This window comes from Coregonus lavaretus, assembly GCF_964263955.1.
Source record: "Coregonus lavaretus genome assembly, contig: HAP1_SCAFFOLD_1092, whole genome shotgun sequence".
NCBI lineage: Eukaryota > Metazoa > Chordata > Actinopteri > Salmoniformes > Salmonidae > Coregonus > Coregonus lavaretus.
Genome location: NW_028165714.1, coordinates 59,775 through 75,915, shown reverse-complemented (window position 1 = coordinate 75,915; position 16,141 = coordinate 59,775). Strand labels below are relative to the sequence as shown.

The 16,141-nt window shown below is 43.2% G+C and overlaps 1 protein-coding gene across 1 annotated transcript in view; it reads right to left on the bottom strand.

The window, feature by feature from the left end:
• The window catches only part of LOC311115560 (calcium/calmodulin-dependent protein kinase type II delta 1 chain-like), a gene marked incomplete at both ends in the record, with an annotated part of 28,325 nt that extends 12,987 nt beyond the window's left edge, over nt 1–15,338 (bottom strand). The window contains 3 exons of the mRNA XM_084190711.1: nt 14,250–14,298; nt 15,055–15,099; nt 15,330–15,338. Of these exons, the coding sequence (XP_084046837.1) occupies nt 14,250–14,298; nt 15,055–15,099; nt 15,330–15,338 (103 nt within the window). The remainder of the gene's footprint in view (nt 1–14,249; nt 14,299–15,054; nt 15,100–15,329) is intronic.
• Between the last annotated feature and the right edge of the window lie 803 nt (nt 15,339–16,141).

Here is a 16,141-nt window from a genome sequence, read left to right as displayed (position 1 = left end):
ATCTTGTCAAGGGACAGGGGGACAGAGACAGGGGGACAGAAACAGGGGGACAGACATGTTTCTCCAGAATGTTTGAGTGGAGGCCCAGGCGGTACAGGGGACATGTTTCTCCAGAGTGTTTGAGTGGAGGCCCAGGGGGTACAGGGGACAGGTTTCTCCAGAGCGTTTGAGCGGAGGCCCGGGGGGTACAGGGGGCTGGTTTCTCCAGAGTGTTTGAGTGGAGGCCCAGGGGGTAAATAGATCATCAGATTACTATATCACATGATGTGGTTAGCTGATATGTTAAATAGATCAGATTACTATATCATATGATGTGGTTAGCTGATATGTTAAATAGATCATCAGATTACTATATCATATGATGTGTTTAGCTGATATGTTAAATAGATCATCAGATTACTATATCATATGATGTGGTTAGCTGATATGTTAAATAGATCATCAGATTACTATATCATATGGTGTGGTTAGCTGATCTGTTAAATAGATCATCAGATTACTATACCATATGGTGTGGTTAGCTGATATGTTAAATAGATCATCAGATTACTATACCATATGGTGTGGTTAGCTGATATGTTATATATCTATCCAGGTGTTGTGAGATCTGGCAGGAGTCTGCAATGTAGTCAGCCTGGAAATGCGGCCATTGACTTAATCACTTCGCCAGAAATATTGTGCGTGTTTATGGTTTATCTTGTCAAGGGACAGGGGGACAGAGACAGGGGGACAGAAACAGGGGGACAGACATGTTTCTCCAGAGTGTTTGAGTGGAGGCCCAGGGGGTACAGGGGACTGGTTTCTCCAGAGTGTTTGAGTGGAGGCCCAGGCGGTACAGGGGACTGGTTTCTCCAGAGCGTTTGAGTGGAGGCCCATGGGGTACAGGGGACAGGTTTCTCCAGAGTGTTTGAGTGGAGGCCCAGGTGGTACAGGGGACTGGTTTCTCCAGAGCGTTTGAGTGGGGGGCCCAGGCGGTACAGGGGACTGGTTTCTCCAGAGCGTTTGAGTGGAGGCCCATGGGGTACAGGGGACTGGTTTCTCCAGAGTGTTTGAGTGGAGGCCCAGGGGGTACAGGGGACTGGTTTCTCCAGAGTGTTGGAGTGGAGGCCCAGGGGGTAAATAGATCATCAGATTACTATATATGATATGGTTAGGCGATATGTTAAATAGATCATCAGATTACTATATCATATGATGTGGTTAGCTGATATGTTAAATAGATCATCAGATTACTATATCATATGATGTGGTTAGCTGATATGTTAAATAGATCATCAGATTACTATACCATATGGTGTTGTTAGCTGATATGTTAAATAGATCATCAGATTACTATACCATATGGTGTGGTTAGCTGATATGTTATATATCTATCGAGGTGTTGTGAGATCTGGCAGGAGTCTGCAATGTAGTCAGCCTGGAAATGCGGCCATTGACTTAATCGCTTCTTCAGAAATTTTGTGCGTGTTTATGGTTTATCTTGTCAAGGGACAGGGGGACAGAGACAGGGGGACAGAGACAGGGGGACAAACACAGGGGGACAGACATGTTTCTCCAGAGTGTTTGAGTGGAGGCCCAGGGGGTACAGGGGACTGGTTTCTCCAGAGCGTTTGAGTGGAGGCCCAGGGGGTACAGGGGACAGGTTTCTCCAGAGTGTTTGAGTGGAGGCCCAGGGGGTACAGGGGACTGGTTTCTCCAGCGTGTTTGAGTGGAGGCCCAGGGGGTACAGGGGACTGGTTTCTCCAGAGTGTTTGAGTGGAGGCCCAGGGGGTACAGGGGACTGGTTTCTCCAGAGTGTTTGAGTGGGGGCCCAGGTGGTACAGGGGACTGGTTTCTCCAGAGCGTTTGAGTGGGGGGCCCAGGCGGTACAGGGGACTGGTTTCTCCAGAGCGTTTGAGTGGAGGCCCATGGGGTACAGGGGACTGGTTTCTCCAGAGTGTTTGAGTGGAGGCCCAGGGGGTACAGGGGACTGGTTTCTCCAGAGTGTTGGAGTGGAGGCCCAGGGGGTAAATAGATCATCAGATTACTATATATGATATGGTTAGGCGATATGTTAAATAGATCATCAGATTACTATATCATATGATGTGGTTAGCTGATATGTTAAATAGATCATCAGATTACTATACCATATGGTGTTGTTAGCTGATATGTTAAATAGATCATCAGATTACTATACCATATGGTGTGGTTAGCTGATATGTTATATATCTATCGAGGTGTTGTGAGATCTGGCAGGAGTCTGCAATGTAGTCAGCCTGGAAATGCGGCCATTGACTTAATCGCTTCTTCAGAAATTTTGTGCGTGTTTATGGTTTATCTTGTCAAGGGACAGGGGGACAGAGACAGGGGGACAGAGACAGGGGGACAGACACAGGGGGACAGACATGTTTCTCCAGAGTGTGTGAGTGGAGGCCCAGGGGGTACAGGGGACTGGTTTCTCCAGAGCGTTTGAGTGGAGGCCCAGGGGGTACAGGGGACAGGTTTCTCCAGAGTGTTTGAGTGGAGGCCCAGGGGGTACAGGGGACTGGTTTCTCCAGAGTGTTTGCGTGGAGGCCCAGGGGGTACAGGGGACTGGTTTCTCCAGAGTGTTTGAGTGGAGGCCCAGGGGGTACAGGGGACTGGTTTCTCCAGGGTGTTTGAGTGGAGGCCCAGGGGGTACAGGGGACTGGTTTCTCCAGAGTGTTTGAGTGGAGGCCCAGGGGGTAAATAGATCATCAGATTACTATATATGATGTGGTTAGCTGATATGTTAAATAGATCATCAGATTACTATATATGATGTGGTTAGCTGATATGTTAAATAGATCATCAGATTACTATATCACATGATGTGGTTAGCTGATATGTTAAATAGATCAGATTACTATATCATATGATGTGGTTAGCTGATATGTTAAATAGATCATCAGATTACTATATCATATGATGTGGTTAGCTGATATGTTAAATAGATCATCAGATTACTATATCACATGATGTGGTTAGCTGATATGTTAAATAGATCATCAGATTACTATACCATATGGTGTGGTTAGTTGATATGTTATATATCTATCCAGGTGTTGTGAGATCTGGCAGGAGTCTGCAATGTAGTCAGCCTGGAAATGCGGCCATTGACTTAATCACTTCGCCAGAAATATTGTGCGTGTTTATGGTTTATCTTGTCAAGGGACAGGGGGACAGAGACAGGGGGACAGAAACAGGGGGACAGACATGTTTCTCCAGAATGTTTGAGTGGAGGCCCAGGCGGTACAGGGGACATGTTTCTCCAGAGTGTTTGAGTGGAGGCCCAGGGGGTATAGGGGACAGGTTTCTCCAGAGCGTTTGAGCGGAGGCCCGGGGGGTACAGGGGGCTGGTTTCTCCAGAGTGTTTGAGTGGAGGCCCAGGGGGTAAATAGATCATCAGATTACTATATATGATGTGGTTAGCTGATATGTTAAATAGATCATCAGATTACTATATCATATGATGTGGTTAGCTGATATGTTAAATAGATCAGATTACTATATCATATGATGTGGTTAGCTGATATGTTAAATAGATCATCAGATTACTATATCATATGATGTGGTTAGCTGATCTGTTAAATAGATCATCAGATTACTATACCATATGGTGTGGTTAGCTGATATGTTAAATAGATCATCAGATTACTATACCATATGGTGTGGTTAGCTGATATGTTATATATCTATCCAGGTGTTGTGAGATCTGGCAGGAGTCTGCAATGTAGTCAGCCTGGAAATGCGGCCATTGACTTAATCACTTCGCCAGAAATATTGTGCGTGTTTATGGTTTATCTTGTCAAGGGACAGGGGGACAGAGACAGGGGGACAGAAACAGGGGGACAGACATGTTTCTCCAGAGTGTTTGAGTGGAGGCCCAGGGGGTACAGGGGACTGGTTTCTCCAGAGTGTTTGAGTGGAGGCCCAGGCGGTACAGGGGACTGGTTTCTCCAGAGCGTTTGAGTGGAGGCCCATGGGGTACAGGGGACAGGTTTCTCCAGAGTGTTTGAGTGGAGGCCCAGGTGGTACAGGGGACTGGTTTCTCCAGAGCGTTTGAGTGGGGGGCCCAGGCGGTACAGGGGACTGGTTTCTCCAGAGCGTTTGAGTGGAGGCCCATGGGGTACAGGGGACTGGTTTCTCCAGAGTGTTTGAGTGGAGGCCCAGGGGGTACAGGGGACTGGTTTCTCCAGAGTGTTGGAGTGGAGGCCCAGGGGGTAAATAGATCATCAGATTACTATATATGATATGGTTAGGCGATATGTTAAATAGATCATCAGATTACTATATCATATGATGTGGTTAGCTGATATGTTAAATAGATCATCAGATTACTATATCATATGATGTGGTTAGCTGATATGTTAAATAGATCATCAGATTACTATACCATATGGTGTGGTTAGCTGATATGTTATATATCTATCGAGGTGTTGTGAGATCTGGCAGGAGTCTGCAATGTAGTCAGCCTGGAAATGCGGCCATTGACTTAATCGCTTCTTCAGAAATTTTGTGCGTGTTTATGGTTTATCTTGTCAAGGGACAGGGGGACAGAGACAGGGGGACAGAAACAGGGGGACAGACATGTTTCTCCAGAGTGTTTGAGTGGAGGCCCAGGGGGTACAGGGGACTGGTTTCTCCAGAGCGTTTGAGTGGAGGCCCAGGGGGTACAGGGGACAGGTTTCTCCAGAGTGTTTGAGTGGAGGCCCAGGGGGTACAGGGGACTGGTTTCTCCAGAGTGTTTGCGTGGAGGCCCAGGGGGTACAGGGGACTGGTTTCTCCAGAGTGTTTGAGTGGAGGCCCAGGGGGTACAGGGGACTGGTTTCTCCAGGGTGTTTGAGTGGAGGCCCAGGGGGTACAGGGGACTGGTTTCTCCAGAGTGTTTGAGTGGAGGCCCAGGGGGTAAATAGATCATCAGATTACTATATATGATGTGGTTAGCTGATATGTTAAATAGATCATCAGATTACTATATCACATGATGTGGTTAGCTGATATGTTAAATAGATCAGATTACTATATCATATGATGTGGTTAGCTGATATGTTAAATAGATCATCAGATTACTATATCATATGATGTGGTTAGCTGATATGTTAAATAGATCATCAGATTACTATACCATATGGTGTGGTTAGCTGATATGTTAAATAGATCATCAGATTACTATACCATATGGTGTGGTTAGTTGATATGTTATATATCTATCCAGGTGTTGTGAGATCTGGCAGGAGTCTGCAATGTAGTCAGCCTGGAAATGCGGCCATTGACTTAATCACTTCGCCAGAAATATTGTGCGTGTTTATGGTTTATCTTGTCAAGGGACAGGGGGACAGAGACAGGGGGACAGAAACAAGGGGACAGACATGTTTCTCCAGAATGTTTGAGTGGAGGCCCAGGCGGTACAGGGGACATGTTTCTCCAGAGTGTTTGAGTGGAGGCCCAGGGGGTACAGGGGACAGGTTTCTCCAGAGCGTTTGAGCGGAGGCCCGGGGGGTACAGGGGGCTGGTTTCTCCAGAGTGTTTGAGTGGAGGCCCAGGGGGTAAATAGATCATCAGATTACTATATATGATGTGGTTAGCTGATATGTTAAATAGATCATCAGATTACTATATCATATGATGTGGTTAGCTGATATGTTAAATAGATCAGATTACTATATCATATGATGTGGTTAGCTGATATGTTAAATAGATCATCAGATTACTATATCATATGATGTGGTTAGCTGATCTGTTAAATAGATCATCAGATTACTATACCATATGGTGTGGTTAGCTGATATGTTAAATAGATCATCAGATTACTATATCATATGATGTGGTTAGCTGATATGTTAAATATATAATCAGATTACTATATCATATGTTGTGGTTAGCTGATATGTTAAAAAGATCATCAGATTACTATATCATATGATGTGGTTAGCTGATATGTTGAATAGATGAGATTACTATATATGATGTGGTTAGCTGATATGTTAAATAGATCATCAGATTACTATATCATATGATGTGGTTAGCTGATATGTTAAATAGATCATCAGATTACTATACCATATGGTGTGGTTAGCTGATATGTTATATAGATCATCAGATTACTATACCATATGATGTGGTTAGCTGATATGTTAAATGTATGAGATTACTATATATGATGTGGTTAGCTGATATGTTAAATATATCATCAGATTACTATATCATATGATGTGGTTAGCTGATATGTTAAATAGATGAGATTACTATATATGATGTGGTTAGCTGATATGTTAAATAGATCATCAGATTACTATATCATATGATGTGGTTAGCTGATATGTTAAATAGATCATCAGATTACTATACCATATGGTGTGGTTAGCTGATATGTTAAATAGATCATCAGATTACTATATATGATGTGGTTAGCTGATATGTTAAATAGATCATCAGATTACTATACCATATGGTGTGGTTAGCTGATATGTTAAATAGATCATCAGATTACTATACCATATGGTGTGGTTAGCTGATATGTTAAATAGATCATCAGATTACTATATCATATGATGTGGTTAGCTGATATGTTAAAAAGATAATCAGATTACTATATATGATGTGGTTAGCTGATATGTTAAATAGATCATCAGATTACTATATCATATGATGTGGTTAGCTGATATGTTAAATAGATCATCAGATTACTATATCATATGATGTGGTTAGCTGATATGTTAAATAGATCATCAGATTACTATACCATATGGTGTGGTTAGCTGATATGTTAAATAGATCATCAGATTACTATATATGATGTGGTTAGCTGATATGTTAAATAGATCATCAGATTACTATACCATATGGTGTGGTTAGCTGATATGTTAAATAGATCATCAGATTACTATACCATATGGTGTGGTTAGCTGATATGTTAAATAGATCATCAGATTACTATATCATATGATGTGGTTAGCTGATATGTTAAAAAGATAATCAGATTACTATATATGGTGTGGTTAGCTGATATGTTAAATATCTATCCAGGTGTTGTGAGATCTGGCAGGAGTCTGCAATGTAGTCAGCCTGGAAATGCGGCCTTTGACTTAATCACTTCGCCAGAAATATTGTGCGTGTTTTTGGTTTATCTTGTCAAGGGACAGGGGGACAGAGACAGGGGGACAGAAACATGGGGACAGACATGTTTCTCCAGAGTGTTTGAGTGGAGGCCCAGGCAATACAGGGGACTGGTTTCTCCAGAGTGTTTGAGTGGAGGCCCAGGCGGTACAGGGGACTTGTTTCTCCAGAGTGTATGAGTGGATGCCCAGGGGGTACAGGGGACAGGTTTCTCCAGTGTGTTTGAGTGGAGGCCCAGGGGGTACAGGGGACAGGTTTCTCCAGAGTGTTTGAGTGGAGGCCCAGGGGGTACAGGGGACTGGTTTCTCCAGAGTGTTTGAGTGGAGGCCCAGGTGGTACAGGGGACTGGTTTCTCCAGAGCGTTTGAGTGGGGGCCCAGGCGGTACAGGGGACTGGTTTCTCCAGAGCGTTTGAGTGGAGGCCCATGGGGTACAGGGGACTTGTTTCTCCAGAGTGTTTGAGTGGAGGCCCAGGGGGTACAGGGGACTGGTTTCTCCAGAGTGTTGGAGTGGAGGCCCAGGGGGTAAATAGATTATCAGATTACTATATATGATATGGTTAGGCGATATGTTAAATAGATCATCAGATTACTATATCATATGATGTGGTTAGCTGATATGTTAAATAGATCATCAGATTACTATATCATATGATGTGGTTAGCTGATATGTTAAATAGATCATCAGATTACTATACCATATGGTGTTGTTAGCTGATATGTTAAATAGATCATCAGATTACTATACCATATGGTGTGGTTAGCTGATATGTTATATATCTATCGAGGTGTTGTGAGATCTGGCAGGAGTCTGCAATGTAGTCAGCCTGGAAATGCGGCCATTGACTTAATCACTTCTTCAGAAATTTTGTGCGTGTTTATGGTTTATCTTGTCAAGGGACAGGGGGACAGAGACAGGGGGACAGAGACAGGGGGACAGACACAGGGGGACAGACATGTTTCTCCAGAGTGTTTGAGTGGAGGCCCAGGGGGTACAGGGGACTGGTTTCTCCAGGGTGTTTGAGTGGAGGCCCAGGGGGTACAGGGGACTGGTTTCTCCAGGGTGTTTGAGTGGAGGCCCAGGGGGTAAATAGATCATCAGATTACTATATATGATGTGGTTAGCTGATATGTTAAATAGATCATCAGATTACTATATATGATGTGGTTAGCTGATATGTTAAATAGATCATCAGATTACTATATCACATGATGTGGTTAGCTGATATGTTAAATAGATCAGATTACTATATCATATGATGTGGTTAGCTGATATGTTAAATAGATCATCAGATTACTATATCATATGATGTGGTTAGCTGATATGTTAAATAGATCATCAGATTACTATACCATATGGTGTGGTTAGCTGATATGTTAAATAGATCATCAGATTACTATACCATATGGTGTTGTTAGCTGATATGTTAAATATCTATCCAGGTGTTGTGAGATCTGGCAGGAGTCTGCAATGTAGTCAGCCTGGAAATGCGGCCATTGACTTAATCACTTCGCCAGAAATATTGTGCGTGTTTATGGTTTATCTTCTCAAGGGACAGGGAGACAGGGGGACAGAAACAGGGGGACAGACATGTTTCTCCAGAATGTTTGAGTGGAGGCCCAGGCGGTACAGGGGACATGTTTCTCCAGAGTGTTTGAGTGGAGGCCCAGGGGGTACAGGGGACAGGTTTCTCCAGAGCGTTTGAGCGGAGGCCCAGGGGGTACAGGGGGCTGGTTTCTCCAGAGTGTTTGAGTGGAGGCCCAGGGGGTAAATAGATCATCAGATTACTATATATGATGTGGTTAGCTGATATGTTAAATAGATCATCAGATTACTATATCATATGATGTGGTTAGCTGATATGTTAAATAGATCAGATTACTATATCATATGATGTGGTTAGCTGATATGTTAAATAGATCATCAGATTACTATATCATATGATGTGGTTAGCTGATATGTTAAATAGATCATCAGATTACTATATCATATGATGTGGTTAGCTGATCTGTTAAATAGATCATCAGATTACTATACCATATGGTGTGGTTAGCTGATATGTTAAATAGATCATCAGATTACTATACCATATGGTGTGGTTAGCTGATATGTTATATATCTATCCAGGTGTTGTGAGATCTGGCAGGAGTCTGCAATGTAGTCAGCCTGGAAATGCGGCCATTGACTTAATCACTTCGCCAGAAATATTGTGCGTGTTTATGGTTTATCTTGTCAAGGGACAGGGGGACAGAGACAGGGGGACAGAAACAGGGGGACAGACATGTTTCTCCAGAGTGTTTGAGTGGAGGCCCAGGGGGTACAGGGGACTGGTTTCTCCAGAGTGTTTGAGTGGAGGCCCAGGCGGTACAGGGGACTTGTTTCTCCAGAGTGTTTGAGTGGATGCCCAGGGGGTACAGGGGACAGGTTTCTCCAGTGTGTTTGAGTGAAGGCCCAGGGGGTACAGGGGACAGGTTTCTCCAGAGTGTTTGCGTGGAGGCCCAGGGGGTACAGGGGACTGGTTTCTCCAGAGTGTTTGAGTGGAGGCCCAGGTGGTACAGGGGACTGGTTTCTCCAGAGTGTTTGAGTGGAGGCCCAGGCGGTACAGGGGACTGGTTTCTCCAGAGCGTTTGAGTGGAGGCCCATGGGGTACAGGGGACAGGTTTCTCCAGAGTGTTTGAGTGGAGGCCCAGGGGGTACAGGGGACTGGTTTCTCCAGTGTGTTTGGGTGGAGGCCCTGGCGGTACAGGGGACTGGTTTCTCCAGAGTGTTTGAGTGGAGGCCCAGGGGGTAAATAGATCATCAGATTACTATATATGATGTGGTTAGCTGATATGTTAAATATATTATCAGATTACTATATCATATGATGTGGTTAGCTGATATGTTAAATAGATCATCAGATTACTATATCATATGATGTGGTTAGCTGATATGTTAAAAAGATAATCAGATTACTATATATGATGTGGTTAGCTGATATGTTAAATAGATCATCAGATTACTATATCATATGATGTGGTTAGCTGATATGTTAAATAGATCATCAGATTACTATATCATATGATGTGGTTAGCTGATATGTTAAATATATAATCAGATTACTATATCATATGATGTGGTTATCTGATATGTTAAATATATAATCAGATTACTATATCATATGTTGTGGTTAGCTGATATGTTAAAAAGATCATCAGATTACTATATCATATGATGTGGTTAGCTGATATGTTGAATAGATGAGATTACTATATATGATGTGGTTAGCTGATATGTTAAATAGATCATCAGATTACTATATCATATGATGTGGTTAGCTGATATGTTAAATAGATCATCAGATTACTATACCATATGGTGTGGTTAGCTGATATGTTATATAGATCATCAGATTACTATACCATATGATGTGGTTAGCTGATATGTTAAATATATGAGATTACTATATATGATGTGGTTAGCTGATATGTTAAATAGATCATCAGATTACTATATCATATGATGTGGTTAGCTGATATGTTAAATAGATCATCAGATTACTATACCATATGGTGTGGTTAGCTGATATGTTAAATAGATCATCAGATTACTATATATGATGTGGTTAGCTGATATGTTAAATAGATCATCAGATTACTATACCATATGGTGTGGTTAGCTGATATGTTAAATAGATCATCAGATTACTATACCATATGGTGTGGTTAGCTGATATGTTATATATCTATCCAGGTGTTGTGAGATCTGGCAGGAGTCTGCAATGTAGTTAGCCTGGAAATGCGGCCATTGACTTAATCACTTCGCCAGAAATATTGTGCGTGTTTATGGTTTATCTTGTCAAGGGACAGGGGGACAGAGACAGGGGGACAGAAACAGGGGGACAGACATGTTTCTCCAGAGTGTTTGAGTGGAGGCCCAGGGGGTACAGGGGACTGGTTTCTCCAGAGTGTTTGAGTGGAGGCCCAGGCGGTACAGGGGACTTGTTTCTCCAGAGTGTTTGAGTGGATGCCCAGGGGGTACAGGGGACAGGTTTCTCCAGTGTGTTTGAGTGGAGGCCCAGGGGTTACAGGGGACAGGTTTCTCCAGAGTGTTTGCGTGGAGGCCCAGGGGGTACAGGGGACTGGTTTCTCCAGAGTGTTTGAGTGGAGGCCCAGGTGGTACAGGGGACTGGTTTCTCCAGAGTGTTTGAGTGGAGGCCCAGGCGGTACAGGGGACTGGTTTCTCCAGAGCGTTTGAGTGGAGGCCCATGGGGTACAGGGGACAGGTTTCTCCAGAGTGTTTGAGTGGAGGCCCAGGGGGTACAGGGGACTGGTTTCTCCAGAGTGTTTGGGTGGAGGCCCTGGCGGTACAGGGGACTGGTTTCTCCAGAGTGTTTGAGTGGAGGCCCAGGGGGTAAATAGATCATCAGATTACTATATATGATGTGGTTAGCTGATATGTTAAATATATTATCAGATTACTATATCATATGATGTGGTTAGCTGATATGTTAAATAGATCATCAGATTACTATATCATATGATGTGGTTAGCTGATATGTTAAAAAGATAATCAGATTACTATATATGATGTGGTTAGCTGATATGTTAAATAGATCATCAGATTACTATATCATATGATGTGGTTAGCTGATATGTTAAATAGATCATCAGATTACTATATCATATGATGTGGTTAGCTGATATGTTAAATATATAATCAGATTACTATATCATATGATGTGGTTATCTGATATGTTAAATATATAATCAGATTACTATATCATATGTTGTGGTTAGCTGATATGTTAAAAAGATCATCAGATTACTATATCATATGATGTGGTTAGCTGATATGTTGAATAGATGAGATTACTATATATGATGTGGTTAGCTGATATGTTAAATAGATCATCAGATTACTATATCATATGATGTGGTTAGCTGATATGTTAAATAGATCATCAGATTACTATACCATATGGTGTGGTTAGCTGATATGTTATATAGATCATCAGATTACTATACCATATGATGTGTTTAGCTGATATGTTAAATATATGAGATTACTATATATGATGTGGTTAGCTGATATGTTAAATAGATCATCAGATTACTATATCATATGATGTGGTTAGCTGATATGTTAAATAGATGAGATTACTATATATGATGTGGTTAGCTGATATGTTAAATAGATCATCAGATTACTATATATGATGTGGTTAGCTGATATGTTAAATAGATCATCAGATTACTATATCATATGATGTGGTTAGCTGATATGTTAAATAGATCATCAGATTACTATACCATATGGTGTGGTTAGCTGATATGTTAAATAGATCATCAGATTACTATATATGATGTGGTTAGCTGATATGTTAAATAGATCATCAGATTACTATACCATATGGTGTGGTTAGCTGATATGTTAAATAGATCATCAGATTACTATACCATATGGTGTGGTTAGCTGATATGTTAAATAGATCATCAGATTACTATATCATATGATGTGGTTAGCTGATATGTTAAAAAGATAATCAGATTACTATATATGGTGTGGTTAGCTGATATGTTAAATATCTATCCAGGTGTTGTGAGATCTGGCAGGAGTCTGCAATGTAGTCAGCCTGGAAATGCGGCCATTGACTTAATCACTTCGCCAGAAATATTGTGCGTGTTTATGGTTTATCTTGTCAAGGGACAGGGGGACAGAGACAGGGGGACAGAAACATGGGGACAGACATGTTTCTCCAGAGTGTTTGAGTGGAGGCCCAGGCAATACAGGGGACTGGTTTCTCCAGAGTGTTTGAGTGGAGGCTTAGGCGGTACAGGGGACTGGTTTCTCCAGAGTGTTTGAGTGGAGGCCCAGGCGGTACAGGGGACTGGTTTCTCCAGAGTGTTTGAGTGGAGGCCCAGGCGGTACAGGGGACTGGTTTCTCTAGAGTGTTTGAGTGGAGGCCCAGGCGGTACAGGGGACTGGTTTCTCCAGAGTGTTTGGGTGGAGGCCCATGGGGTACAGGGGACTGGTTTCTCCAGAGTGTTTGAGTGGAGGCCCAGGGGGTGCAGGGGACTGGTTTCTCCGGAGTGTTTGAGTGGAAGCCCAGGCGGTACAGGGGACATGGCCAGGGTTTTCTACCTCAGCAGAAGGGGACTTACTCTGGACTGAGGAGGAGGGAGTAGAAGGGACACACACCCAGGGGACAGGGGACAGGTTTCTCCACAGTGGTTGATGGGAGACCCAGGAGACAGGGGACAGTGGACAGGTTTCTCCATAGTGGTTGAGGAGAGACCCAGGAGACAGTGGACAGGGGGGACACATCCAGGGGACTTACTCTGTCCTGAAGAGGAGGGATTCCGCCTGGGCTCAGAGGACTGGGTGGAACGACCCTTAGAGCTCCACACATTACCCACCAAGTTCCCAAAACAGAGGACTGGCAGAGAGGGCAGGTGTGTATGTGTGTATGTGGGGGGTCCACATGCATTTCAAATGTAGAAAATAATTCAATTTACAGAAAGAAAAAGAAAACAGGTAAGTGTGTATAATAATAATACGTACATCTATACATCACGTATATGGAGTCTCAATCATCAGGAGGAAGAGGAGGAGGAGGAGGAGGAAGAGGAGGATGAGGAGGAGAGAAGAGAAGGAGGAGGAGGAAGAGGAAGTGGAGGAGGAGGAGGAAGAGGAAGTGGAGGAGGAGGTGGAGGAAGAGGAGGAGGAGGAAGGAGGAGGAGGAGGTGGAGGAGGAAGAGGAAGGAGGAGGAGGAGAAAGTAGCTGAGTCAAAGGAGAGGTGGAAAGACAAATGGAAGGAGAGAGAGAGCGACAGACAGACAAAGATAGAGCGAGAGAGAGAGGGAGAGAGAGAGAGAGCGAGAGAGAGACAGAGAGAGAGAGAGACAGAGAGAGACAGAGAGAGAGAGACAGAGAGAGAGAGAGAGAGAGAGAGACAGAGAGAGAGAGAGAGAGAGAGACAGAGAGAGAGAGAGAGAGAGGAGAGAGAGAGGAGAGAGAGAGAGAGAGAGAGAGAGAGAGGGAGAGAGAGAGGGAGAGAGAGAGGGAGAGAGAGAGACAGATAGAGACAGAGAGAGAGAGAGAGAGAGAGAGAGAGAGAGAGAGAGAAGGGGACAGACAAGTGTCCCTACCTTTGACATCGTCGTCCTCGATGATGGTGTTTGCGCTCTCTATAGACTCCTGGAGGAAAGAATGTACAGATTGATCTATAATCTGGTGTGTACACTGAGTGTACAAAACATTAGGAACACCTTCCTAATATTGAGTTGAACCCCCTTTTGCCCTCAGAATAGCCTCAATTCTTCGGGGCACGGACTCTACAAGGTGTCGAAAACCTTCCTCAGGGATGCTGGCCCATGTTGACTCCAATGCTTCCCACAGTTGGGTCAAATTGGCTGGATGTCCTTTGGGTGGTGGACCATTCTTGATACACACGGGTAACTGTTGAACTCAGCAGCGTTGCAGTTCTTGACTCAAACTGGTGCACCTGGCACCTACTACCATACCCCGTTCAAAGGCACTTAAATACTTTGTCTTGCCCATTCATCATCTGAATGACACACATACACAATCCATGTCAAGGTTTAAAACCCTTCTTTAACCTGTCTCCTCCCCTTCATCTACACTGATTGAAGTGGATTTAACAAGTGACATCAATAAGGGATCATAGCTTCCACCTGGATTCACCTGGTCAGTCTATGTCATGGAAAGAGCAGGTGTTCTTAATGTTTTGTGCACTCAGTGTATAATGGTAGTTTATAAGGATCCCCATGAACTATTTCTAAAACAGAAGCTACTCTTCCTGGGGTCCACACAAAACATGAAACATGACATATTACAGAACATTAATAGACGGGAAACAGCTGAAGGACAGAACTACATACATTTAATATAAAGTATATACAAACTATTCCACACACACTGTCAGTGCTGTACCTTGTTCCCATCTATTGGGTTGAGGATCACTGTGGTCTGGGGTTCCTAGAGAGAGAGAGAGAGAGAGAGAGAGAGACAGAGACAGAGAGAGACAGAGAGAGACAGAGACAGAGAGAGAGAGAGAGAGAGAGAGAGAGAGAGAGAGAGAGAGACAGAGAGAGAGAGAGAGAGAGAGAGAGAGAGAGACAGCAGGACAACAAATGGCTGGTGTTTAGAGAGGAGTTCAATGACTGTTATGCTGCATTCTGGGTAAAGAATAATATGGGGAGTGTGACGATTGTCATGTCAACCGTTACTTAATCTAAAGATATGCTTATATGAATGACCAGACATTGTTAATGGAACAGTTCATCTAAAGACATGCTTATATGAATGACCAGACATTGTTTATGGAACAGTTTATGAGAAGCACATGTATTAATTATATAATGTTGGTTAGCACGGTTATTTATGTGTGCTGGTATATATATATACAGTGGGGAGAACAAGTATTTGATACACCGCCGATTTTGCAGGTTTTCCTACTTACAAAGCATGTAGAGGTCTGTAATTTTTATCATAGGTACACTTCAACTGTGAGAGACGGAATCTAAAACAAAAATCCAGAAAATCACATTGTATGATTTTTAAGTAATTCATTTGCATTTTATTGCATGACATAAGTATTTGATCACCTACCAACCAGTAAGAATTCTGGCTCTCACAGACCTGTTAGTTTTTCTTTAAGAAGCCCTCCTGTTCTCCACTCATTACCTGTATTAACTGCACCTGTTTGAACTTGTTACCTGTATAAAAGACACCTGTCCACACACTCAGTCAAACAGACTCTAACCTCTCCACAATGGCCAAGACCAGAGAGCTGTGTAAGGACATCAGGGATAAAATTGTAGACCTGCACAAGGCTGGGATGGGCTACAGGACAATAGGCAAGCAGCTTGGTGAGAAGGCAACAACTGTTGGCGCAATTATTAGAAAATGGAAGAAGTTCAAGATGACGGTCAATCACCCTCGGTCTGGGGCTCCATTCAAGATCTCACCTCGTGGGGCATCAATGATCATGAGGAAGGTGAGGGATCAGCCCAGAACT